Raw genomic sequence first — 27,985 nt, forward strand, 5'->3', positions numbered from 1 at the left:
TTTTAAAAATCTATGTCGTAGATTTACATCGGGTTTTTTCCTATGTCAAACATGGTACCTGAGGGACCCACAATGCAACTCCTGTGCACCGCTAGTTGCGACTACCATACTTCGAGCTGCTGGCCTCAAGCACAGATGCAGAGTGGGCGACGGAGGTCCAATAAGGTCATTTCTTTAAACAGTTTTTCATTTTCAAACTTGCAGTCCTTCAACCCTAACTAGTCACTTTGTGCAAAGTATCACACTTTGTGCAACTTTAGAGTCATTAAAAGGCTTTACACATCTATTTCACATATTCAGTGGAACACACTGCAATCAGACCATCCTGAGACAATTTGACGCCATCATCTATAAAAAATATTTTTATTAAAAACAGAAACTCTGTATTAAAAATCAAACATTCAACAAAAATATATTGCAACATTAAAATCTCAAGTGTACAAAGGCAATCTTGAAAATGTGCCAAAGCAATAGGAAGATATTGCACTTTTCATGATTGTTCAGCATAAACTTGATTATAAGGCAGAATTTTACAATCCTCAGATTTGTGAAAACACAACATTTAAAGACACGTCCTGAATCTGATCCTTTTTAGCTTTGTTGTAAATAACACAACGTACCATCCGTACCTCTGCATTGCAACGATTAATAGAACTATCTCACCACTAGAATTACCTTCCTGGTAAAACATTACTTGCAGTGAAAAATGTGCACATTTTAAAAACACCAGCATTTGGATACATTAGCGTATTTCAAAACACACACAGTACTTGCATGCAGTCTAAAAAAAAAGCATGCTTACATGGCTAACTCCATTATATAACCTGAAAGTGTTTACAGCTCTAGGCACATATCGCATCCGCAATAATTTACTGAAATTACTGCATTATCGCAACAACAACAACATCAAACAAAGTGACACATTTTGTAGCATGATTTAGACAGTGCCTCCTAGGAATGGATAAAAGGTGATTCTTCTGAGATACACTGTGTTGAACAATTAAAATAAAGTAATCCTAAACATATCAATAACATAATGAAAACGATTTGTTATTCTGTTTTACACCATTCTATGCTCAACAGTAAACTCCTGCACTGTGAAGTTATGGAAATAAAATGAAACACACAAAAAGTCAAACTAAACAAGAGATTTACTGATTAACGGACCTCCAACAGAAATGGAACACGTCCTTCCATGTGTCCACATGAAACATAAAGTGCTATTGTCACAGAGTCAACTCTGTTTAAGTTGCAGTTAATTATTTAGCCTCCAGGAAATAACTCCTGTAACACGGCAGCAAACAGCAGGAGGCTGTTATTTTCTTGCTTTGCATACTGATATTTGATGTGTTGTTCAGAAATGTGGTCCCAGGGTCTTTGGTGTGGAAATAAACAGACATTGTTAAACAAAGCAACCATCACTGTCTTTCTTAAGTCATGACTTTCACACCATGGCAGGATCGGGTTAATTGTATTGCTTCTTTTTTTTTGTCTTTTTTCTGTGCAATTACTCAGCTGCATATTTTGTTGGATCATAGCTGACGTCCAAAGTTCAGCTCCAGTGTGTTCTATCTGCTTTGGTTTTCTGATGTTTCTATCATGGCTCTGAATCTTGAATTTTCATCAGCCAGCAAGGCAGCGGGCGTGTCGAACTCCAAAATCTATGAAAGTGAAAAGGAGAAAACAAAATCAGTACCAGCATTAAAAAAAAAATTGAGGCCTATTTTTTATGAGGAATATTGTAACCTAAGTTATTTCCCAGCGGCAGCGTATGAAAAGCATTTTAATATCTGGAAAATATTGTCCTCAGACAGTCTTGTTACACTTTTACACAAGTGTCTGTAACCCGTGCGGATCAATATAGGTACCTTACATGCAACTGTTGACACTCAAATGTTGACACGGGTCAAATCACAAGGCATTTCTCTTTTGTCATTTCTGCCATATTGAATGTCCTATAATCCAGACAGTTATGTCCAGAGACCACATGCTATATATTGGAGTTACCTGTGACCATCCACCCTGAATGTGCGATTTAATTCAATCTGTTACAAGTAATAGACCATTTAGGGTTTCCTAATGACATTAACATGACTCAACTTCATTAGTGTCTGTGTCTGTGAATCCTGTGTATCTCTCACACTTCACTCCCTGTTCTAAACTCTGCATACTGATGAATCCTTAGATAGAGAGGTAAACTCAGCCTATTGGGGCTGACGCTGAAACTGGTAATCATTCATGTGCATTTCATGTTCTCTGCTTGCATCAAAAGTCAGCTGGAAAAGCCACTTGTGCGCTGTCTTATCCCATCCATCAAATCAAGAGTACCAGTTCACGCGGTAAATTAGGGGTGTTTCAACTTGGGAATGGGTTTCAAGCAAACAGGTTGAATTGTGCAATCAGTCACGTTGCGTTTATACGCACCTGGCCGTGGTCCAGGACCATGACCCTGCTGCAGCTCATCACTGTGTTGAGACGATGGGCGATGATGAGAGTGGTGCAGCTGCCAAACGCACAGCGAATGGTATCCTGGATGAGACGGTCTGTCTCAGTGTCAATCGCTGCTGTTGCTTCGTCCAATATAAGGATCTAAAGAAACAGTGAATGTTAGAGGGAATACAAAATAATGAATACAAGACATTATGCAAGATAAAAAGGGATTATGCAAATAAGTAGTACATGCTCTGGGTGTAAAAATTGTTATTATAAAATATTATTTTACAAAAAATGAAATGCATAATGTATGCATTTGGTGCCCTGTTCAGGTTGAATCAGTTATGAGATGCAGTCAGGAGACACACCACTAGGTGGCAGTGGTATCCCATGTAGGTGGTGATATGGAGAAGCTCTGTTTTGTTTTATGAGAAAACTGAGCAGATCATCAACCATTCCAAAAAACATATCACATGTTCATATAAAATATCAGCACCTTGCTGTTCCTCAGCAGGGCTCTGGCCACACAGAGTAGCTGCCGTTCTCCCACAGAGAAGTTCTCTCCGTTCTCTGTCACCTCTGAGTGGAGTGAATGAGGCAGCTGGCTGACCTGGTGAAGGTCAAAGGGGTATACTTAGATATGAGGACAACTGTTCTAGTCATGCAATGCATAATTTAAAATACATCTCACCACTCACCATTTCTTTAATATGTGTCTTCTCGAGAGCTTCCCAGATCTCAGAATCAGAGTATTGATCCCACGGGTCTAAGTTAGTCCTATTGGAACAGAAACAATATTTCACTTTAGGGAAGGATGTACAATATGCGGAAGAGACTGAACTCTAAAGTATAAGTAACGAAGATCAATTCTAACCTGAGGGTGATGTAATCGACATGCATACAGCTAGTTTTTATAAAAACAATGGCAGTGTTTTTTTTTTTTTTCAATTCTACATTTTTTATTCTTGCTAAACAAATTGAGAGTATCTGTTGTTTAATATTGTACCACATGGCACTAGATAAGCACAGCATTTTGTTTTTGTGCTTTTTTGTTTGCTTTTGGAGTATGGCACTAATAGACACAGATGGACCAATACAAAGTGGATAATATAATATTATAAGCTTCAAAAATCTTCCAAGAACCAATTTCACGCCAATTGTGGAACTTTAGCCATGTTTAGGGTTAGGGTTAGGACCACAGACACCGACTGACTATATGTAAAATATCCATCTCATTTTTGATGTAAAAAAACCCCTCCAAACATATACTGTAGCTTCACACAGATGGGCTGAATGAAGGAACATCTCATTTTTTGCAGGAGAGAGCAGCCATCTGTATGGCGGGGGGAGCACTTAACACATGCACGCATTTAAAGCAATAACAGACACCAATTTTGGCCACCTGGTTGCACTACTACGGCAGATTTTCCATTAGAACAGCTGCATTAATTGGTAAGGTGTGGGCGTTTTTTCATTTTCTCTGATCTGCTTTTTAGTGAAAAATGTTTTTTTTAAAAGCCAGACTGGTGCATTAGTCACAATTATTGATAGTGAAAGTAATTATCACTGGATTACCTGACGGTACCGATGAAGAGTACAGGCTCTTGAGGAATGATGGCTAGCTTGCTCCGCAGGTCATCCAGACCAATCTGTGCTATATTGATTCCGTCAACGATAATAGAGCCTCCAGTCAGCTCCACGAGTCTGAACAAAGCGACACCCAGGGAAGACTTTCCTGCAAGCACGTACAGAAAAGATCCTGCGTTAACAAATGTGGACATGTTGAAAAAGAGATGTAAATGTTGAAAACGCTGCTGGCCAGGGGAACAGGAAAGGTCAGTGGTACCTGATCCGGTGCGGCCCACGATGCCGATGGTCTCTTCAGGCAGAATGGTGAAGGACAGGTTCTTAAGCACCAGTGGCAGATCATCGCGATAACGCATCTTCACATCCTGGAAGGTGATCTTTCCCTGCTGAGGCCAGGAGGGGGCAGGAGCGGCTGCCTCAGGACTTTGTCTGGGTGCTTCACTCTCAAGACTCTAAGATAAGGAGAGGCGATGGTATCTGGGATTAATCTCTAAATCTCTGTAGAGGTGCAAGCCCCCCTGTCACTGATTTTCTCTCTATGAGCTTTTCTTAGCACTTGAGAAGAAAAAGTTATGAATTTGCATCTTTGTGGTTTGATGGCTGCTGTGTGACATGAGTCCTGTCATGTGCTCTGAAGGACACACACTGGGTTTCTATTTGCTTCCTGCTGACTTTATCACACACGCACAATCACATGCACCCAGTGAACACACACATATGGACAGACATGTCAGCTGCCCTGAATTCAGGTACTGGTGGTATGATGCCAGCGTCCCAGTCTGTCTGATCATGTACAATTTGTCCGAGTGCCACATAATCCAGCCTCCTTACAGTGCTAATCAATGCTCTTACCTTTATATAATGATTGATCCTCTCGACTGAAGTAAACCGAGCTTCAGTCTCTGAGAGTAGCCGCACTGTAAACTGAAACAAGCCAGTCAGCTGGAAGTGAAAGAAAGCAGAGGCAAAAGGTTAATGATTAACTCTGTCACACTAATTACTATGAAACACTCCCTGTTTACACGTGCTGCTCCCCTTCAGCAGTAAAACATCTAAAAATTTACAGCCTGATAAACACGTTTGCTGATATGGCTCCCTCACAATCTTGTTAACGGATTTCAGTTCTCTTCCGTGACTGTCATGACTATGTCGATTTTAACTTGCACTAAAGCAACATGCATATTAGTGAACAAACATATCTCTAAGACAAGCTGTCAGAAAACCTTGTGTGCATGCAGCAAAATGGAACTTCTGCTCAACAACAGTTGCTTCATGCAATTCAGTAAACTATAGTTTAGCTATGCAGTCGACAGCAGTGCTGTCAAAAACACAGATTTTTCAATACATATTGATTCAGAATATTTAAAAAGGTTTCAGTGCTCATTATCTGCAGTGTCAATACATCAATACCTGCTGCGCTAGAAACTTTAGGTTAGGATGTTGTAGAGCATGTATGCATATAGCCATGAAGCCCATAAAATAGTCAATTTCACTTGAAAACACATAAAATTGCACCAGTTGTTTTTTTTTTTATCTTGTTTTTTAAATGTGTGGCAATGTCAGTAGCATTTGAGCAATACCTCTAGAAGTTTCATTTTATAGGTTTGCTATAAATATAAATATATATTAAAAAAATTCTCAATGAAAATCTAAAAATGTATGCCCTCGATGTCTTTCCTGTTGCCTTGAAAATGGCATCAAACACTGGTTGTTTTTGAAAGTATCATCCTGAAGTTAGAAATGTCCATATTGTGACAAGACTTGTAGATATAAGCAAAGGTGTTAAACTCCTTTAACAGGAGCACAAGTGCAGAAGAGACATGAAGTCAGCAGGTGAACTGAGTCAGTAATGTGGCTAATACAGTAAGAATTATCTCCAATAGTATTATCCACCTTCACGATAGCCACCAAAAGATTTAACTGATGGTCATAAAAAAAATAAGGCTGTAGGAGCAAAATTTGTATAGCTTAGTATCACTGTAACCTATATTTATTTATAGGTGGCAATAATTCTAGACACATTTTTGCTTAAGTATACATTGAAACAGTTGACCAGCAGAACAGAGCAATGCAAGCCACTCAGAAGAGACTTTGTTACCTTCTCTAACTTGTCTGAAGCTTTAAGGTACTGACATATTAGCCTTTTTTTTTTTTTACAACCAGGGCTGCCAGTGTCTCCATATAGTCTGTGTTGCTATGTGTGTTTGCTCACAAACCTGCACTGCATACGATATGGCCAAGCCTGCGTAAGCTGGAGGTATCTGATTGTGCATGAAGACAATGAGAAGTGCTACAGCAGTGATAAGAGAGATACTGATGAGGTCCAGGCGGACAGCCAGCCAACGCATAGCACAACTGAAGAGGTAGTTGGCAGCCTGGTTGGTGTCCAGCAATTCCTGATATCTGCAAATAAAGAGAGATACTATAAATCCATTTCAGCCAGAGCAAAAGCAAGGAGAGCTCCACGTCCAACAGTTGCTGGGGGGAAACTTCAACAATAAGGTATATTTACTCGCTGAGAAGTAAACGGGAAAAACTACATGGAGAGATAAGATGAAATGAAAGTTTAATGATCTCCTTCGCTGACAGACTCCATTATATTAACCTTTGGAGGAAGGCGGGCCCTCTTCCATAGGCATGGATGGTGGAGAGTCCCTGAAGACTGCTGGTGATATGAGAGGTGAAGGGCGATTGACTGATGTTCTCCAGACGCTTCAGCTCGCGAATCAGAACCCTGCAAATGGAAAATGACCATCCTTTACATTCAATATCCAAGAAATAAACAGTTTTCTATAATATATGTAATTGAATATTGATGATTGCAAATGCATATGCATCATAGATTGAATTTTACCCCTATCATTCAACAAGAAAAGCAATTAGTTTTTCACATTGATTCTTGTATGGCAACTTGAGGAATAAATCACTGCTAATTTCAGTTTTCATTTGTACCCGTAGATGGTTATGAAAATCCTAATCATTCAAGCAGAATTGTAGCTCAGGTTAGCCTCATTTGAATGAAAATGGCAGGGCACTGTATGAAAATATGCTCTGACATGTGAGGAGTAGATTATATTCAAAAGGAAATCATGAAGAACACCATTTTACATTCAAAAGAGACTGAATTCTAAATTCTTGCATGAAATGCGAAGCACAGACCTTTGTGAAAGTGATTTAATCGGGTTTGCGAACCAAAGCACGTGTATCACTTTTAGTTATATTGATACTGCAGTTTTCAGCCATCTATTTACTTTGCAAGATCTTGGAGGGAACACTGACACTTTTTAATATTGAAACACAGCTGAGGAGTAAAGGAACAGAAAATGCATCAGCTGTACTGATGCAGACAAGTGATGGGACAGAGAGAGATATGCTCCATAACATAGCACCCGTTTTCCTTACTTGTTGTCCCCACTTTCTGGTGCCTGTGTAATATCATGAGCAATGTCCCACCGCCATGTGGGCACTTAGTAGGCAGAGAGACGCTGGACTCACCATCCATGGGGTAACATGAAGGAGAGAGCTTTACTGACAAAGGTGGGTTATCTTTCTACTTTTAGATGCCAAGACAGAATGGATAGTGCATGGGAATTACAAGTCTCCCATGAATCATTTGATTCTCTCATAAAATCCGAGAAGAGAGAAGGAAAGAACATGACACTTCCTCGCTTCGAGGCTGCGATCCAGACAAACATGTTTATGCCCTGGGCAGTTTCATTTCAGAATTCAATAACGGCTGCTTTAGAAGTGGGTAATTTCAATGGGAGATCCAGTTTGATGTAACATCCATACATATCCTGGGATGTCGTGACTTTGTGAGTTACAGTTTTTCATCCTTTTAAATAGCGTTTCCATGGGTTATCGCTACCTTTTGGTAATAGATCACCTCTTCCTTCTGGTTCTAGTATGTTGTTTACTCTGTCAAAGTTTATCAGCAATTCTCCACTTGCACAAATCCAGTGTCTCTTAAAAGAGAAATGAAGATGTTTTGTGATCGAATTGGCACCTGATCTGATTGAAAATATCAAGAAGTCCAATTTATATCGAGGGGAGATATCAAATAACACGTTAAAAGAAGGTGAAAAGAAGTTGTGCATGTTTGAGCTCTCTGCCTTCTGAACTAAGTCCAGCTCTGCCAAGCAATAATAGGTGCACACTTCAGAGGGAATGCAGATGATGCCTCTTTAATATTTCTAACACATGCATTCGTTGCCCCCAGTAAAAACAAGGAAAAGGCAAATGACTTCCTAATTTTATGTTTTCTATAATGAAGAAACGTCCCCTATAGATTGATGCAAAAAAGGCACAAATTGGGACATCAAAAAATAAATATTCCAATGAAATCTACGCATGTGCTTACCTGAATAATCTCAGCTATATCTTTTTATATGAATTATTCAGTACTTAATACAACGTAATGCTAACTATCCCAGATACCTGTATATTTTAAATAGACTTCTGCCCTGAGAAAGGCAATGTTCACCTTGTTTTTCACATATTACACAACACAGCTTCTCCCACCAACTAAAACAGTTATCATGGAATGAACAAGCACTCAGGTTAGCAGAGGTACAACAAAAGGAGACTACATCATCCCTGTTAGAAGAACTGCTTTCAGTAAGCCAGCCTTCTCTGTAACAGCATCCAAAGAATGGAATTTACTGTAAGTGCATATTAAAGAAATCAATACTTGTCTGTCTTTTACCAGTCAGCTGAAGCTGTGGCTTATTAAGAATAGTTTTGTCTTGTTTTGTTTTGTATGTAGTGCTTTTACTTAAATCAGGTTGCATTGTTTGTTTGAGGGGTGTGCATTTTACTAGTTTGTGTTGACGCACGTTTATTCTACTTTTAGGCTGCCCTTTTAAGAACTGACCAGGAACAGCAGATGAAAATTAGGCTATGGGTCGAACGCTGGCTCGTTTACAGTCATTCCTCTGCTGATCAGTGAGCACTGCCCCCCTGTTAAATAAATAACTGAAATTTCCTATGCACATGAATCCTGTTTTTGCAATTCCTCATTTCACATGAACAACAATAACACAGAGAGTCGTCTTCTTCTTGATCTCACAGTGAGAGGAAATAACAAGATGCTGTGGTTATTTCCCAAGATGGTAGCGAGCTGTTGTTCCCCTTAGTGGATTCACCTTTATTGCACAACTGCAGCAAAAAACGTAAATAATGACTAAAGCAGAGTCATCAGATCATGCAGGGTGCTCTTGCAACATTTACCACAGAACAGAAGCTGTGAAAAATATAATCACTGACCGATAAGGCTCTACGCGTTCGCAGATAAAGATTATCGCAGCACTTGTTATTTTCCTTTAGTTCTCTCTCTGCAGACTGATTTCATAATAAAGATTGTGGTAAAACCTAATTTCTAATCTTATTTGTAGCTTGATAGGTTGTGCTTATGTGTAATGTAGTTCAAAGAGTCAAGGTGAAATGTTTCCATACAGAGGTAATCACATTCACAATATATAGAGGGCTGCTTTTAACTGACAGCACTTTTGTAAATTATTTAAATCCTTCGTTTAAAAGTGAAAATGGAAGCATAGTGTTAAAATCACTGAGATTAGTAAATGATAAAAAAAAACAACAACTTTGAAGCTCTCCAGCTGTTTTTTTGAGCTCAGGGTTTCCTCAGCCTCACATGCACTGTTTAGTCTGTCAGCGAAAAAATACAAACCCTCTTGACATTGTAGACTGTATGGATTATAACAAGAGGTATGATATGAGAGTCTGACCTGGAGACACGGTTGACAATGCAGAGGAAGGCTCCCAAAGGCAGGATTGAAATCAGGAACCAGGGGAAGACAATGCCCACCATTCCCAAGCAAAACAGCACCAGGGTCAGGTTCTGCAGCAGCATTTCAGCTTGCATGGTCAGACGCACATCCACTGTAAGGAGGAGAAATAAAGCATATCAGAGACACTCTGTTATGTTGCGTGTGAAGGAAACTTTCGGTTTGTGTTCAATAAGTTTGATTTTGATGAGCAAAGGGTAATAGGAGATCTGTTTGTTACATAAAGTGTTGCAATGGAGTATACAAAAATATCATGCTTAGAAAGAAACCCAGCCATCCAACAACAACAACAACAACAAAAAAAGGCCAACCCACAAATCAACATGTCAAGCAAAGACACCAGTGAAGTGGATAACAGAGAGCCACTCACTGGGGAAAACGCTCTATGTCAAATCACACTGTGTCTTGGCACTACACCTTGTCAACCAGGGTGACTTCACCGACTGAGAGCTCTCCTGAGGGGAAGGTTCACAGTCAAGACAAATCAAGCCTCACCCTCGTCCATGTCCCTGGAGAAGCGGGTCAGGATACGACCCAGAGGTGTCGTATCAAAAAAGTGCATGGGGCTGAAGAGGAGTCGGCTGAACAGCTTGTCGTGGAGCGCAGAGGCAGCCTTCACTGTGCACTGTCAAACCAAACAACATGTTGTGTTTGAACATAAGACCTGACACATGTAAACAAACAACTTTAGGAAACATACGGAAACAATCATGGTGCAGATAAACAGACAGCTGGAAGGAAATTGTCTGTCAATGCACTCAGCATCAAACACAGAAACACACAATGGAAGCCACAGCGGCAGTGTTAGAAACACTATCTCACCATATGCTAAGCATGTACACAGTGGGTGTGTAGCTATTTTTTATTTTATTTTTTTCATCGCACAAGGCAGGCTGTCAAATCTTCATTTATAATGAGTTTCTGGGACGCTGACATAAAGGTCATGACCTAATACGCAAGAGACATTTCACCAATTGGACAGAAATTACATGTGGCAGCAGAGAACAAATTAATTCTATTAATGGAATATTTAACACTCGCAAAGATCTCATCACAGCTAGAGGTAAAAAAAGATTAGCCATCTTTGAAAAATTAGCAATTTCAAGTGGCACACATTAATGTGGGGACCTAACCTCTGCAATGCAGTGTCAGGATGGGTTAGCGTGAAAAAGAGGACGCACACCCGGGGGTGGGGGGGGGCTAACATGCCCAAGCGTGCACGCACACACACACGCACACACACACGTGTACACTTTCTCTCTGCTGCTGTGTCACTATTGCCCTCACAAACAGACACACATGCACGCAGCCGTTGCAAAGCTGTGAGACGTGGCTGCGGACAGATAAATGGATTTGGCCTGCAGGCATTTTCAATTATGTTGCTGGAACCATGAGAGCATGAACAAATGACAGCAAAGACAATTAGGGAGGAGCACTGCTTAACTGTAAAGCACCACCATATCAGTCATTTATATCACTTTAAAGTTCGTCAGTGGTCAAGAGGACACACAACATTAGAGAAAGAGGCTTACCTTCACGAACACCAGTCCTCTCATTGTCTTCAGCAATAAAGCGGCTGCCATGGAGACGACGTAAACAGTTGAATAGAACCGAATATGAGGGTTGAGTCTCATGCTGTTGCTCGCCATCGTTTCATTCACCAAGATTAATGATGTGTTCTAAGGGCAGATGGAGCAACAAATTACAAAGACTGAGAAAATTATTTTTTTTCCCTATTTGGCCTCTAATGAAATTGAGAAAAGCACACTTTGGCTCACAAAAAGTACATGAAAATCAGTCAGTTTGGTGATGTTTACTATTCCGAGCACATTTCTCAACAGCAGCCACCGCCTGCTTTGCTGCACATCTGTTTCTTCACTGCTCGTGCTTGTTTTTAATTAAGTTTACCGAGGTGCTGTTACTTTTTTAATCATGCACATTCAGATTAATGCTCAGTCGGCTGCTACAACTCATTGAAGCATAGTAGTTATTTTTCTTTTGGGAGCCAAACACACACTAAAAAGAGGCGTCTGTTATAGTGACGCAGGATTGTCTACCAACTCACCCCGCTGCCCTGCCTGATCCAGTAGCTTAGCCACCAGTTACTGAAGGCAATGCTGCCTGTGGTGGACAGGAAGAAGAAAGCGTTGATGAAGAACACTATTGGACCCCCTGCTGCTTTGATGTAGGCTCCGTACACAGACCAGGCAACTGCACCAGAGCCTTTCTCTTCAGCTTTCATCAGTTGTGCTAAATAAAAGAGGCAAGAAAAAAAACACCACAAAGAAGTTACTTGTGAACCATTCTCAAGGAAAACAGCATTGAGTATTCATTTTACATGTCTAACACCCTCTCACCTCCATTCTTGCTTTCCACCTTTGGTGCGGCCTTGGCAACATCGACAGTACTGTCAGCCTTTTTCTCACCCGCCCTTTGCTGTTTGTTCTTTAAATTCTCCTTAACCAGATTCTGAGAGACAAAAACGGGAGTTGGAGAGACAAGTTTTGACATTACCACAAGTCACAACAGCCACAAAAAACAGCCTGAAAGTCATTTAAACAGAGATATCGGTGACATGGTCTTTAGGAACTCACCAGTAAATCAATGCACGCATAAATAATGAAAGGCCTCGTATGCATTAACATTTCCCTGCTATTGGGCCTGCCTTTCTGGGCTTATGAATTATTCATCTTGAAATGTTCAGTGTTATTGTGTAGTGAGGGCAAAGATGCCTTATTCAAAAGAGTTGGCTTTGTTCCTCATGTGCCCCTGGCCTTACCTCCTGTTGCATGCTGTTGAATAGAGCGGCATAGTCACGCTCTTTACCCATTAGCTGCACATGGGTGCCGTGCTCGGCAATCTGCCCGTCCTTCATCAGAATAACGTCATCACACTCAGGCAGATACTAAAAAACAAATAGGGGCAAAATAGTGAGGATTTATTGTCGCAGACATGTTGCGGGCATCTGGAGCGTAAAATTTTATGTCAGTTGATCAAAATTGCTTTCAGAACTAAATGTTCTGGTCATTAACTAGCAAAAAAGACATAAAAATTAAGTTTAATTAGAAATCCACAGACGGTCCTTACCTGCAACTGGTGCGTTACAAAGAGCACCGTCTTGCTTTTACCAGCACCCTTGATGGCTTTATTAAAGATATGGGAACCCACACAAGCATCAACGGCGCTGAGAGGGTCGTCCAGGAGGAGTATGGGTCGCTGACTGTAGAGTGCACGGGCCATGCTCACTCTCTGACGCTGTCCTCCACTCAGGTTGGCACCCCTCTCTCCAATCTAGAAAAAAAAATGATGGCATAAACTAAAACTGCTGTGCATGATATTTGGGAAATCATAGTTTGTGGAAACTGTAGTTACCTCTGTCATGTCACCGTATGGGAGCTCTGCAAGATCTGGGAGAAGACAGCATGCTTCCAGCACAGCGTTGTATCTGGTGTCGACACAAAATTATAGATAAATCTCCACTTTTAGGGCTTTTTTTTTTCTTCACAGCATTGTTATACAACAGTTGATCTTACCTGTCTGGGTCACACTCATTTCCAAAGAGAATATTCTCCTTCAGCGAGTCATTGAGAATCCAGGCTTGTTGGGACACATAAGCAAAGCCACCGCTAGCAGCCACATTACCTTCTAACAGGGTCATCTGCAAAGTGAAAAGAGTAGACTGAAAGCAGAGAAAACACTTGAAATATTTCAAAGTGCAGGTTGTTCTGTGGCACTGCGTGTGAACAAATACTTCAGGAAGAAAGGCTATCCTTGTTGTTATTCATGTCTGTGCTTTTTCAAAAGGAAACTCAAACTGAGCATCAAGTTGAACATCCAGTTAAGTCTCACCTGTCCCAGCAGGGCAGACAGAAGAGAGCTCTTTCCGCTCCCAACACCTCCACAGATTCCAACCAGTGAACCCTAGTAAAGGATAAACAGTGGCGTTGTGGAGTTACATAGTGCAGGTAAATGTCTGTTTAACTCTTGAGACAATGTGTTCTTTATCCACGACCTTAATGTGTTTGTAGTGTTACCTTCTTAATACGCAGGTCAATGCGGTGCAGGGTCTTGTGCAGCGGGGGTCGTATGCTTTGGGTGGATGAGATGGTGCTTTGTGGACTTTCCTGCTCCATGTTTGGGAGAAGACTTTGTGCATTGGGGCCTTCCTTGTTTTCTTTGCTGTCCTCTGTGGAAATGTACAGACTAAGCTTCTCCCTGCGCAGCACACGCTTCATTCCTCCTCGCTTCTTGGGAGATGGATTAGGTTTTGTAGGTGGAGGGCGCGCCTTTTCCCACGCCAGCGTGGCGTCCTGAAATTCTACGTCATTGCTCGGATCCTGCATCTTGACTAAAACAGCCTCTCTGTCCTCCATCATGAAGAGCCTCTGCAGAGTAAAACATAATGGGTTAGTTTATATGACAGTTTATGCCTGCTTTTTGTCGTATGTGCACGACTAAAATAACTGCATTAAAAGCAAAAAAATATAGCGAAATGTTGTTTAACACTGCTACGGAAACAACATTACTCATCCTCATGCTTAAAGTACAGTTTGACTGGTTTTTGAGTTCCTCAGTACCTTCTTGTGCAATGTGTACACATAAAACGCAGAACACCTCGAGCCTTTTGGTGCATCCTTGGCAGAAACGCTCGCTTACTTAACCCAAGCTGGTGCTCTGAAACCATCTCTCACCAATATGTGAATTTTGTCATGTGTTGGAAACAGTATGTTAAAAATGTCAGTATGTTGTGCAGGCAGATATGTTTTTAGCATCAACAGGAGCACCTTTGGATAGACTGAGCAGGGTAAAATCTGCTTGCTGACGTACTCTATCCGCATTCTGAGCCTATTTTAGTCTGTTGACCTTTTTGACAAGTCATATACTGTATATATAAATAGAAAGAGAAAATATTAGATTACTATGCAATAAAAATGCAGAAAATTTAGAATGTAGTTGGCTGGTAAAACAGAAAGTGAGCGTCTTAACCCTCTACATCCCAAACACTGCCAGCAGGTTTGTAAGACGTGGTATCCTTTATAAAAACGTCATTATTTTTCAGCGCCAGAAACTGTATAAACAGAAAAAATTGTCAAATTATCAATTTTGCAATGGTCCACAAAACACTCATTTGTGATTTGCCTTTCTCACAACTTAACCAAATCTAAGCTAAAGCCATTAGTTACTCGGCTGCAGTCACGTGACAAAAATTCAGTGACATTTCAATTTAACTGGAGAATATGTGTACAAAGAGCAGATCCGAGTAAATAAACCAATTAAAAATGTAAGCAGTAAAATATTTATAGTATGTATAGTTACTATTCTTTTTTACAGCACTGATAACACGTATTGGCACTTTGAAAAACATCGTACATGCTGATTACAGGAATTTGTTCTCTTGGAAAACTTTTTTTTTTTTTTTTAAATTTCATGATTTGTGGCATTATAACTTTGTTCTACTGCGTAGAAGAGGTTTTCAGAGGGTTAAATGGCATCTATACCACCCATCCATCCATTATCTATACACCGCTTAATCCTCATTAAGGTTGCGGGGGGGCTGGAGTCTATCCCAGCTGACTTAGGGCGAAGGCAGGGGACACCCTGGACAGGTCGTCAGTCCATAACAGGGCCACACTTAGAGACAGACAACCAAGCACACTCACATTCACACCTATGGACAATTCAGAATCACCAATTAACCTCAACATGTTTTTGGACTGTGTAGGAGGAAGCCGTAGAACCCGGAGAGAACCCACGCTGCACGGGGAGAACATGCAAACTCCACGCAGAAAGATCCCGATGCCCCCACCGAGACGCGAACTGGCAACCTTCTTGCTGCGAGGCAACAGTGCTACCAACTGCGCCACCCTGCAGCTAGGGTCATAATGTTTTGTGTATTTGCATGTTGTTACTAATAAAGCTTCACTTCCTTATGAGTTGAAGCAACAGTGCTACATCTACACCAGCCATCTTTATTTACAAATATTCCTTATTCATCCACCTTTATCAGAAACTTGTCAATCTTTCTCACCTGAAATCTTTTGACTGCGACAGCACCCTCTGACAATGACCTCACAGCCAGTGGTGTGACCTTCAGGGCAAAGGTCATGGAGTTGAAAACAGCTACTACAGTGAAAGCCTGAGGAAGAATGTGTAGAGACGGAGACGGTCACTCACAACAGCTTTCTTTTTTACCCCTCGGTTATATCTGACTTTATAATTTATAAATGCTTATCATGGCTTGAGACTTGTCATATTCACTTTCACTCAAGCTGCAAATTTAAATAATGTCTATTTAGTTAATCTAAGGAGTCCTTTAATGAGCTAGAGAATTTGCAGTTAGCAGTCAGCATCTTAATCCCTGCAAATTGGAAATGTGCAATACATGTGGCAACTATAGGATCCATTATATAAACACCTCAGCTGCAGTAAGATCATAGCCCAAGGCCATATGTAGGGTGAAAGTGCACACGCTTGCTATCACCACGACAATGGGCGCCACGCCCACAGTGAGACTCTGGACCACTCCGGCTCTCTCCAGGATCCCCCTCTCTTTTGATCGCACCTCTGTTGAGGAGATAAGAAAGACAGACAGATAGAAAGAAAGAGAAAATAAAGTGAGGGTTGAGTGACTCGTAAAAAGTTCTCCAGAGAACATTCAATCAACAACATAAGAGTCACTAACCAACACAGCAAGCAGACAGAAATAGACACAAGAGGGAGAACAAGAGCCTCCCTCTTGAATGGGGCTTCAGAACCTGCTGAGCCTCGATAACTCTCCAAGCCTAATGCCCAAATTCTGACCCCTTCATCCATGTTTGTATCTCCTGACTGCACTTGCTACTTGCTTTGTTGACCCAGTTCATGGAGTGCGAACACTAGAACAAAAAGCTTGTGCATCTTTAATTTAGCCCCAGCAGCACCATGTGTGAAATTCGAGAACCCCCTCCTCCTGCTACATCTTATTCCCCATTGGGATTCCCTTTGGATGGTTTGTGTGTTTCTGTGCGGACTGCAAAGGACAAGTCACGCGTCCCGGGCAATAACACTGATAATCCGTTTCACAACCATACTAATTGAAGGGAATGACACTGTAACTCTTAAGGCTCATTGTCCATTAAGCTGAATGCCAATTAATTATCATTATAATCTGCAATCACAGGGCAGCAGTGAAAATGAGCCCCACCTGACTAATTTGAAGAATGATTAAAAGGGGAGAAAGATCCTTATCCACAACCTACAGCAGGGACCTCATGAGAAAAGGCCATCGCTAATTCATGGATAAGTGGAACAGCCTTGACAGTCACTCAAGGTATCATAAGGCCCCAAACACCTTGTAAATTAACCTTGAAGCAAAGGGATTCAAACTGGCTTTGATTATAGATGATGGCACGCGGAAAGACTTAAACAGAGCAAGCTAATGAAAATGGATTTAGAGTCAGGGTTATCTTGCCAGTTCACTATGAGGATATGTCTAATTTTAGATGATAAACTGACCGTTTAATTACTAATTTGTAACAGTGACAGGTGTTCAAATGCCATGACACTTGGAATAAAGCATGGAATAAAAAGCCCATTAAAACCAACAAACAGCATTAGGTTCTCGAGAAGAGCGCATGGTCTTGACCACAAGCAGGAAATGAGTAGTGCGTACATCGCTGAGTCATTTAGAGACATGACACACACTCACTGTGGATGTTCTGTGCAAAGGCATCCTCCCAACAATACATCTTGATGAACTTTATGCAGCCCAAGATCTCGTTCATCAGACGCACTCGCCGGTCAGTGACCGCCACACACTTCTTGCGGAAATATGCCGTCAGCCTCGATGCAAGCATCTGTCGAGACAGGAACAGGGGAAATGATGACAAGAGAAATAAGTGGCAGGGGAGGAAATGAAAGCAGACACAATCACATTAGCTGTGCTGCAGGCCTGTCCGGGGGACCAGAGTGATACACGCCTTTCACATCAATACCAGGGGCTCTGGCTGTCAGGCGATGGCTCAGACTGAGTGTAATTTGAAAATAACAGCCACAAAGTTGACAGGAGATTGATGGCCACAGAGTTATGATGCTTTTAAAAAGTGCTGGTTGGCTTTTTCAACAGCCCAAATTAACTTAAAGATTTTAAAATGATGACTACTTATTCTTCTACTAACCAAATTCCCAAAAGTTCACGCTCAGAAAATAATAAGTCAGTAATATCATACATCTCTGATAATTAGGTTTTGGTAAAACTTTTAGAAATCGCTGGAATCAAATTGCTATAATGAGTGGGCTTCTTACTTTGTGTAAATATTGTAAAAGCTAGTTAAAAGCAAGTCACACTTCAATAACAATGACAGTCACACACTCCTGTTTTCTATCCTTTATCTTTCTGTTTCAGATGTTCTAGCTGAAGTCCTACCATCGCAGGGTAGAAGATGATGAAAATTGCCGACCCCAGAAGAGCAGTGGGGCCCAGGAAGTACGCAGTGTAAGATAGACCAAGTATTCCCACCAGGGGCCCCCCAGCCAGCAGGCAGCCCACTGACACTGCTTCATACAGCCGCTGGCCGTCACTGGCACAGATGTTGATCAACTAGATAGAAACACAGGGATTTACAGAACAAACTGCATACAAATCTTCAATGAACTTTACAGTTTCAAGCAAGACATGAAATATCACTACTAAAAGCAATTTTACAAATACAGTTGTCCTTATTCCCACGTTTACTTGTTGGACAATGATTCCTCTTAAGCTATGTAATGACTAATCTTAGACAGCCTTCCCTCCCTCAGGCTATGGGATTTGTCGAGATCTAAGCAGGAATGGTGTAAGAGCTGAAATTAAATCCATCTCAATCATCTGCATGTGGTGCCCTGCAGCGAAGGATGATTTAGGTAATTTGGAGATGAGTCTCCTCCAGGGTTATCCCACCTACCTCGCCTGGACTGATGTCTTTAGTGCTGCGCAGGCGGAGGATCTTGTGGAAGGCAAAAGTGAGAGCTGCCCCACGGAGGCGTGCAGCGGTGCGGTAGTTGACGGCCCACATGAGCGCCAGAGACCAGGAGCGCATCAACTCCATGAGGAAGATTCCGGCTGCCAAGGAGAGGCCATACCACACGCAGCTCTCTGAGCTCTGGGAATACTCCAGCAGAGCTCGGACCAGCAGAGCCTGGAGAGGAACAGTGAGAAGAGGGTAAAGGCAAACAGACAAAAAGCACCAGAACAAAGGCAAAGAACAACAAAGACGCAGACACGGAGGAGATAATGTGGGACATGAGAAGGAGAAGAAAAAGAACAAGGAGATAGAAAGCGAAGTATTTAGGAAATGCCATGGACATAGATAAGCAGGGCAGGGGCCGGATGAAAAAGAAGAAATAAGATAAGATGAAAGAGGAGGATAGAGGGAAAATTTCAGTCAAGTAGATTAGAGATTAAAGTATAAAAAGCATAAAAAAACAGTAAAAAAATATTTACACAAACAATTTATAATTTTTTCAGACCTGATGGATGTGACATGAAATGACCAACAATATTTTATGGTTAGGTAAAAATGTAAATGTAAACTGTGGAAAGAATATGTCCAACACTGCTTTGTCAGCAAGTGTACCAAATAAATCAGACAGGAATGTGAGACAAATGCGTCATTGTGTAAGAACTAAATCCAGTTAATGCTATTAGTTGCGGGTTGTAGCACATACACATAACAAGACAACAAAAATAAACAGCTTAGAGCAAAAGGAACAATGGAAGCGACTCAGAAATACCATCAACTGGAAACTCTGAACATGATTACCATTTAGTTTAAGGTGATTATTTATCATTGTGGAAAAGAACTGCTCAGAAAATCGTACACGCTGTGTTCTCTGATATTAATCTAAGAATATTTTTTGGGGCAGTACTTTTTGCCAGATAAGAAGTACTGCACGTTTCAGAACCCATGACTGGGTACAAACCACCTAATCTATGGTATTAATATGGGTTTCACTATCTAAGACTTTGTAATCTCCCAGTATGTTCTCATTTCAATTTCCAGAACAGCGTGAAACGGGATAAAATGATTTTCAGAAAATACATGGACTTGAGGCTCCGAGCCAGCGACAAAACTCAAAGGCATGTTAGCGGCATCAGTGAAACATAAAAGAAAGGAGGATTTTGGCGGTACTCACGGGCCCAACGAAGCCGGCCACCATCGTCAGGAGGAGGGAGAAGATGGCCACCAGCATGCGAGTTTGGCAGAACCTCCAGAAGACTCTTGTAAGGGATGCGCCCTCTCGCCCTTGTCTTTTGAGCTCGTCGTGCCACAAGGATTCGAGCCTGGAGGAAAAACCAGAGGCACTCAATCAGTGGCCAACTACACGTACTTAAATCTCAACTGAATCTTGGTGAATTGCGACTGAACTTAATTTACAGAATGATGAGCCTCAACAATCAGTCAAACTAATTCTTTCACTAAATCTCACTTGAATGCTGAGCAAAACGCTATTATGGAGTCAATTAAAAAATTGGCATTTTTAAAGGGCGAAATTATCATAAGTGAAAAGAACACTTTATGTATTATTATTTTACCTTCAATTAAGTAAAAGCTGTTTATCAGACTGCCCAAAAGCACAATTGGGGATACAAACTGTCTGGCAGGCAATCATGTGCAGTTCAAAACCACAGAAGAAAAATGAAAGCAGCTAGGGGGATAATAATGTAAAGGTGACCTACAATATACAATCATGAATGATGTATCACATAATTAGGCAGAAAAAAGGTAGTACGAAACATGCTAAAGATGTGTTAATGTACTTTTATTGTTGTATAATGCCTCTTGAAGTGGGTAAATATCTTCTTGCGCCAAATGCATCACAGCTAATGACTCTATAAAGCACCGGCAGAGCAGCTGCAGAAAGTAATTTACGCCCTAATGACTTTATTAAAAACGTATCAGAGATAGACAGAACATTAAGCCAACTAGACTCTCACACAGCCTGATAATTACTACTTGAAGTCAAATGGTGTTGAATCTAAGAAATTACAATTAATTGCAACCCAAAAGCTGCATAGACACAGTGTTGGAAATGAGACTTCTGCATGAACAATACATTCAGTACTGCTAAATTGCAGCAGTGACCCAAGCAACGGACAGTGAACAATGTATTGAAGGGTGAATTTTTATTAATGACACGTACTTACTGGTGTAAAAATAAAGTGCAATAAATGCAATAAGCATCCAAAGTCATGTGTGTTTTTTCATTTTCATCATCGCAATTAGCGTAATGTCTGATATGTAAAACTCCACGATACAAAAATTAGATCTTAAGTGCGTTCATAGGCATCTACATAAATGGAAATGAGAACACCAGGGCAACTGTGGGCTCCAAAGGAGGAATTATTTGCTTTTAAACAGCACTGAAATGTTCCTAACAAACCATCGTTTCAGTTTGCCAGATGGCAAGCAAAGCTGATGTTTCAAGAGCGCGTTGGCCAGGACATTGCGTTCAAGGTTCGCACCTCACTGAGCACCAACAAGTGTCAACTCTCCCAGGATGCTTTTCCAATTCCCCCCCCCTCTACTCTCACCATCATCTCTGCTGTGCATCGGGGGTTGCGTAACTGTTCTTGCTATGTAAACACAAAATAAAGCCCTCCTGTCTCTAGCACCCACCCATAGCAGTGTGATAGCTTTGTGCTCCTTCGCAGCATCGTTTCTATGAGCTCTTTAACGCACACAAAGCAGCCGCCGCACTGAAACCTCCGTGTCCCTGAGTCAGTCTTTAAAGAGAACAAGTCATTGACAACCCACACAGTTGTCACCAGACACAAGAGTGAACTTCCTCAAATAGTTGCCCTGCTCTGTGCTGCCGAGTCATGGCAGCGACACTTGACAGCACATGAGTAATGGAAAAAGCATTGGTTTTTCTTTTCAGTGAGCAGCGAAAACTAAAAGCCTCCTAATAAGCTTATTGTAAGGCTTTGTAGTTCATTCATAGAATTACTAGAAGGCATTTTCTCAAGCTGTGGTTTGGCAGGCAAACAGGGACTCTTATCTCACGGTCGGCTCCAGCCAGGCTCCAGTCAATGACAGCTAATGAAAATGACAGGGGAGACTCTGTGCATTGCAGGTAGACGAGTTAATGACATAACCACCCAAGTCAGGCAGCAACTCTCACTGTAATCTCTAATCCCTGCTATTCTTAGCACCCCCCCTATCTCAGGACAACGTCAGTGTGCGTACTGGTAAAGAGAAACAGGATGTTCATTGATTAAGTCACGCAGCACAGACTGACAACAAACTCCACAAACACACAGAATCCTGGACAGTGCATCTAGTAGAGGTCACATCAGTATCACTCCTGGATAGCTCAATGACAGTGCATCTAGTAGAGGTCGCAGCAGTATCACTCCTGGATAGCTCAATGACAGTGTTGTGAATCAGCTGTAGACTCGCCAAGGAAAGCCAAGCAAAATTTCTCAATATTTGTTCAAAAAAGAAACAGAATCTTTTCTGACAGCGTGTGGAGCGAAGCAGTTTGACGTAGATCAGTTCACCTGAATACACCCTGAAACAACAGGCTCCACTGGGTACCTGAAACAAATAACATGACCTTTTCACCTAAATGGTTCATTCTCTGTATCACCGCATGTGTCTGCCTCACAAAACACGACTATTTGATTTCATTTAATACTATATCTAGGAGCAGCACTGCATTTTAATGAAGCATGAATTAGTAGCTAAAGGGTTCACTATGTGTTATTTAGTAAGTTGTTTGCAAATATGGAAAGGAACTTCACCACTTAATGTCAGCTAAAACATCTGAGCATATAACAAAGATTCTATGTGCAGTCTACTGTTTGTAGGGCACTTAAATGAGCACTACCAAAACCCAGTTTACATTGTAAGGTTGGCCTTTCAAAAATGGTCAACAGTCTGTCTGTGACTCTCAGCCTCATGTGGATTCATTACTACCAGAAACATAAATGTTTAGTCATGAACACACAGCAACCAGCCACAACATTCAAACCACCTGACTAATACTGTATAGGTCCTCATTGTGCCACAAAATCAGCTCTGATGCATCAATGCAGGACCTCTGGAGCTGTCCTGTCCAGGATATTAGCACCAGATCCGTTGGATTCTCTATGGGACTCTGTATATTGTGTTTGTGATGCTACATCCAGCAGATTGGATTTAGTTCTGGAAAGTATGGCGTTCTCGTCAACACCTCAAGCTCTTTGTCATGTTCCTCAAGCCGTTCCTGAACAGTTTTAGCAGTGTGGCATTATCCTACTGGGGGGAAGCTGCTGGCTGTGGATGGTGCTGTTGCCATGGGGTTCTGTTTTTGAGCTGCCACAAAGTTTCAGTGGTTGGTACGTGTCAAAATAGCATCCACGTGAATGCCAGGAACCAGTGCTTCCCAGTAGAGCATTGCGCTGAAACGAGATGACTAACAGCTTTCACTTCGCCTGCAAGTGGTTTAAATGCTGTGACTGATCGGTGTGTATGTTTTAAAAGCAGCTGGACACTGCAATTCTTAGTAAATAATAGTCAATAAGGACTACATGTGTCGGGGGCTGCTTTTGGTCTGCGAGCATTTACAGCTTAAAATAAACAACAGTGCCCATGTTCATTGTAATGAAAGAATGCTGTAGCAACAGTTTGGTTCACAGATCTTTGGCAGCAAATGGAGGTCTGGCACAGAGGAATAGGCTGTATCAGGGTTTGGATGCACAGACAATACTTGTTAGTAGAATCAGCCTGCTGTTGGTTTTGGTGTCTACATGGGATTTGCTTTCTTGACAATAAAGATACGTAATATAGTGAGCATCACCAGACATTAATGGGGACACTGAGGTGACAAGGTATGAACACAATACATAAAACTGGAAAAGCTGGGATCAGACAAGGCCATGAGGAATATTTCTACCTCATGGGCTCACTTCCAAAAAAATCACTGGTCTCCATGACGGCTGTATCCCATGTATCAGATTTAACCATTAGAGGAGACATCTGACAGTTGACAACTTGCAAATTGCTCTTACCTCACCTTTTCATTTCATGTCTCACCAACTGCCTGTGTTCTGATAACACACGGGTCAGCTTTATCAGACAAACCTCAGTAGTGCCACAGTTACCTCACCTTTGGCAGTTGATTGTAGAAGCTTCGTGGCAAGACAGTCCCCACACATCATCTATAGACAAGCTGGATGCCTTGTAGGCCTTCAGTGCCAGAGGGGAGAGCCAGTGCAGAGTCATAAATGAGAAGAGGCCGGCGTTATCGACTGGGTGCTGATGCCTGGAATAGAGTGGAAAACGTGGAAATGGGTGAGATGTCTAAAAGTGCAGACACACACGGAGGCGCTATGTTGGGGGAGCAGGACCGCATAGGTCGCTGAGAAATAAGCAGCGCCTTTGCCTCGCCAGAGTCAATGAAAGGTGAATCATGCCTGCAGTGTTTGGACAGTAATTTGCACGCTCCTCACAAAAATCTAAGAGAGCAGCGAAAAAAGAAAAAAAAAAAAGGTTCAGGGGTTGGTTTATCAGTCAGCATATGTTCAAACATAGAGCTGTGTGTCACTGGGGGATAAGTTCTCATCCCTTATCATGGCCTCTTGCTACACCCTTACAGTCAGCACATTACACAGACAGCGTAAACAACAAACATGAACTTTCACTGGATGTGTGTCAATAAATTTGCATGTCTGACAGTGTGGAGCTCTAAAACTCTCTGCCCTTATGTCTGCATTTAACTTGCCACATAAGGCTAAATACAATTCTGTTTACTTGTGTGTTATCCTGAAGGGCTTTAAAAGCTGCAGGCTGTGCCGGTAGCGGCCTCGTCTCTTTGGCCCCCTCTCTGCCGAGGCCTCCTCTTCCTCCAGCTCTGGGAGCGGTTGTGGGGAGGACAGTGGCAGGCCCTCCACCCGCCCGGCTGCTTCCAGGGCATCAGGAAACATGGCGGACCCTCTGAGGAGAGAACAGCAAAACTAAATCAATCACAAATAAATGTCATTGTCAGGATCCCCACTTCAGCCCCTGCCTGTTTCTCTCTCTCCCTCTCCCTCAGCTTGGCTCTTCCTCCCCTGTCACTCTGGTCTTGTGTGCCTGATTACAGGTGTTGGAGACAGCTGCAGCGATCGTCTAACCTGTCCGCGATCACCTTCTGCTCCCATAAAAACCCAGCTCATTCCACCACTCACTGCCAGACCATAAACAATGAAACCCCGTCTCCCTGCTGGTCCCTCAGCTGTCTCCTACCTGCCACCAGCCCCGCTCCAGCTTTTCCCCAGCCCTCGCCATATCCCGGATTCCCCGAGCCTGTCTGTCCCCTTCAGTTTTTGTCCCCTGTCCTGTGAGTATCCCTGTTTTCTTGGTGTAGCTTAGTTTGTTCACAGTCATGTTCTCTTGTTTTCCCTTCTGTGTTATTTTCATTTTTTGTAGTTTTACCCCTTTTCTGAATTAAGACTGGTCTACACCATTGTGCTTTCCCCCCTCAGTTTAGTTTCTGCACTTCCTCATAGTTTCAGTTTAATTCTATAATTCAATAAATTCCTTTGAACACCTCATCTGCCTTTCTGCATCTGTTTCTGCACATGGGCTCCCAGACCCACCAATACGGTCATATATGTGACAACACAAATACTAATATTTCATCACTGGATCATGTCAGCGCCATATAGGACCTGTAACTTCAGAAATGTGGTTAGCTTTTGAACTGAATCTTATTACAGTTGATTACATCAGTGATCCCAATCACTGAAAACGTAACTGTAACTAACAATCATTTTCATTGTTAATAATCTGCCAGGAATTTTCTGGATTAATCACTTAAGTGTTCGGTTTGTGAAATATCCAAAAGTTCAGAAAAACTCCTGTCACCATATTGAAGGAGCTCAAACTGATGCTTTAAATGTACTTTTTTTGTCTGACTGACATCCTAAACCCAAAGATATTAGTTCTACCGTTATATAAGACAAGCAAATATTCACATTTGAGGAGCTCAAACCTGTAAATATTAGCCAGTTTTGCTGGATTACTCTATCATATTAATCACTGCCCATACATTTCCTGATTCATCTTTACACCATGGCAAAAAATGAAAAATAAAATTTAAAAAATCCTTAGAATTGTGTGATATACAGCAGATGACAGTTTATTTTTGCTCAAAATAGTTTTTGTTCAAAAGAGATACTTCCACCCTGACATTTCCAGCTAACCTCTCAGTGGGAAAACGATGAATAAAACACAGTAATCTGCCTGTTCTGTCTTTCTTTAACCCAGAGAACTAACACAGAAGGGCAGTGTTTTGCTGAATCACCCTCTGAGACGCAGATAGACTTGAGAAATCACCTTGCTCGCAGATCACGGCCTCTCTCTGGCATACAACTAAAGTGCTTATCTATTTAAAGACGACCTGCCAGCAGCCCCAGGAGCTCGGGAGCAGACACCTGAGCTGCCACTGTGTCCGTACACTGTCACTGATCCCTTCCATGGCAAAGCTCTGTGACAAGGTCAGCCCGACTTGGTGTGGGGCGCAGATATACTGTCCAGAGAATGTGGTCAATGATGAGATTCAATACAGATAACCCAGCAGGGAAACAAGCAGAGTCACATGACAGAAACTGATACAACAAAGTTCTGCTGAGAAATATGCTGCAACAAACAGTCACTGCGAATGTAAAAGTGTGATGGGAAAAAAACTCTGGGCTTGTGGTTAAAGTATAAAAAAGGGTATTTTGCGCTTCCTTCTGCAGCCCTCTGTGCCTACATCATGTGAAGTTTGTCATATGGCTGTGAAATTTGAAAGCTTTCTTTAGGCAAAGACTGCTCATCATTCATTTCTGTCAAAATGTGGCAGCCGTGCATTCCAAGAGCTCGTAAGTGCAATAAGCACATTGAATTGGCTACATAGGGAAACGACAAAACTGGTTAGTCAAGTTTGGACAAGTTCAATAAAAATTCAGGAACCGTGCAACAGCAGTGTTTGCACTTATAACGGCTGTGGATTTTTTACAAAACATTCATAGAAAAGCAAACAGCTGATAAAGAACGAAGACGCATGTAAACAAAACTTGAAATTAGAGCAAAGAAAGTTAATAAGTACAGGTAATGTACACATCAAACTGACCCATATTGGCAAAGCAAATGTCAAAGATACATGTTTTGTTTTCCTTTCATCTTTTTTTTAGCTGATGTGGACAGTATAGGTATATACTAGGTATATACAGTATAGGTATAAGTATAGATCCTTGTCAGGATCTGCCTTTCAAAACACATACTGTCTCCGTCTCACATGCTTAACATATGAGAAATACTGCCTGAGGTCCCCGAGGTTTCCAGGAATAAACTACTGTAAGAAACAAGCACCACAGCAAAACTCTTACTTAGTTCTTCTCAAAACATTACTTGTAATGTAAATAATGTCACGTGAAAAGTTGCAGCTAATTTGCATGTTCTGTCAAAAAAAAAACTTTCTTTAATCCAAATTGCGACTCGTATTCCAAATCATCTGCGTCTGTCTTCTTGAAAATGACTGACAATGACAGTTTGTTGTGATGCTTTGAATAAGGACCCACAGCAAACATGAGCTCAGTAAATAGCTCCATCTATTAAAACTGCACAAGTAGAATCAGGTGCATTTGTCTAAAGTCCCCCTGGATTCCAGTAAATTAGTATACTTTTTTAAAAAGCACTAATTAAAATAGAAATGATATGAAGTCGTTAGAAACAAAATAATTGACAAAGTCATGAAAAACTGGAATAAAAGAGTAAAGTTAAGTAGTACCTCTGGGGTCATCACTAATAAAAAAGTTTTTAATCAGTTTTCAAAATGTGCTCCTGCTTGTAATATTGCTTATTATCAATCACCTTAAACTACAGAGCTCTCCTGCCTCATTATCACCACACTATGACTGTTATCTGTAATTGTAGGGTTAGTGAGGAACAGGACTTCCATCACTCCAGCACTTACATTCACTTCGGCCTGGCTCGGGTCACCTCTGTAGCAGTGCGGATCTCAGATGTTGTGTTTATGAGCAGATGAAGATGCGGACGACCATGATGTTCCCTCTCTCTAAGTTTTCTCATTAAACTTGTTCTCCCCACAGACTCATGTCGCTCAGCGCGGTTCGGATGAAAACACGGTCAGGAAACATGGGAAACTTGACGGCTCACGTGTACACAGTCCGTGCC

General features: G+C 41.5%; 1 protein-coding gene across 1 annotated transcript; it reads right to left on the reverse strand.

Moving 5' to 3' along the window:
- Positions 1–356: 356 nt before the first annotated feature.
- LOC103367058 (multidrug resistance-associated protein 5) lies at positions 357–27,942 on the reverse strand. The gene is made up of 29 exons (XM_008294972.1): positions 27,765–27,942; positions 24,578–24,760; positions 23,934–24,089; positions 19,977–20,124; positions 18,746–18,979; positions 18,229–18,402; positions 17,512–17,659; positions 16,240–16,388; positions 15,853–15,960; positions 13,859–14,209; positions 13,674–13,745; positions 13,358–13,482; positions 13,197–13,269; positions 12,912–13,115; positions 12,604–12,729; positions 12,182–12,293; positions 11,890–12,074; positions 11,357–11,503; positions 10,320–10,449; positions 9,765–9,918; positions 6,626–6,754; positions 6,237–6,423; positions 4,873–4,962; positions 4,280–4,472; positions 4,009–4,168; positions 3,132–3,210; positions 2,930–3,043; positions 2,425–2,589; positions 357–1,661 (listed from the first exon to the last, which is right to left on the reverse strand). The coding sequence occupies exons 2-29, from the start codon at positions 24,748–24,750 to the stop codon at positions 1,569–1,571; spliced, it is 4,179 nt and encodes a 1,392-aa protein (XP_008293194.1). The 5' UTR covers positions 24,751–24,760; positions 27,765–27,942; the 3' UTR covers positions 357–1,568.
- Between the last annotated feature and the right edge of the window lie 43 nt (positions 27,943–27,985).

This window comes from Stegastes partitus, unplaced genomic scaffold, assembly GCF_000690725.1.
Source record: "Stegastes partitus isolate 25-593 unplaced genomic scaffold, Stegastes_partitus-1.0.2 Scaffold22, whole genome shotgun sequence".
Classification (NCBI taxonomy): domain Eukaryota; kingdom Metazoa; phylum Chordata; class Actinopteri; family Pomacentridae; genus Stegastes; species Stegastes partitus.

What these genes read in the sequence shown, in the direction of transcription:
- LOC103367058 (XM_008294972.1), bottom strand. Translation starts at nt 24,750, where the DNA reads ATGTTTCCTGATGCCCTGGAAGCAGCCGGGCGGGTGGAGGGCCTGCCA. An exon ending in CTTTGCACAGAACATCCACA is followed by an intron (nt 16,389 to 17,511) that starts GTGAGTGTGTGT and finishes TCTCCTCAACAG; the next exon opens with AGGTGCGATCAAAAGAGAGG. An exon ending in GGTGGAAAGCAAGAATGGAG is followed by an intron (nt 12,075 to 12,181) that starts GTGAGAGGGTGT and finishes TCTTTTATTTAG; the next exon opens with CACAACTGATGAAAGCTGAA.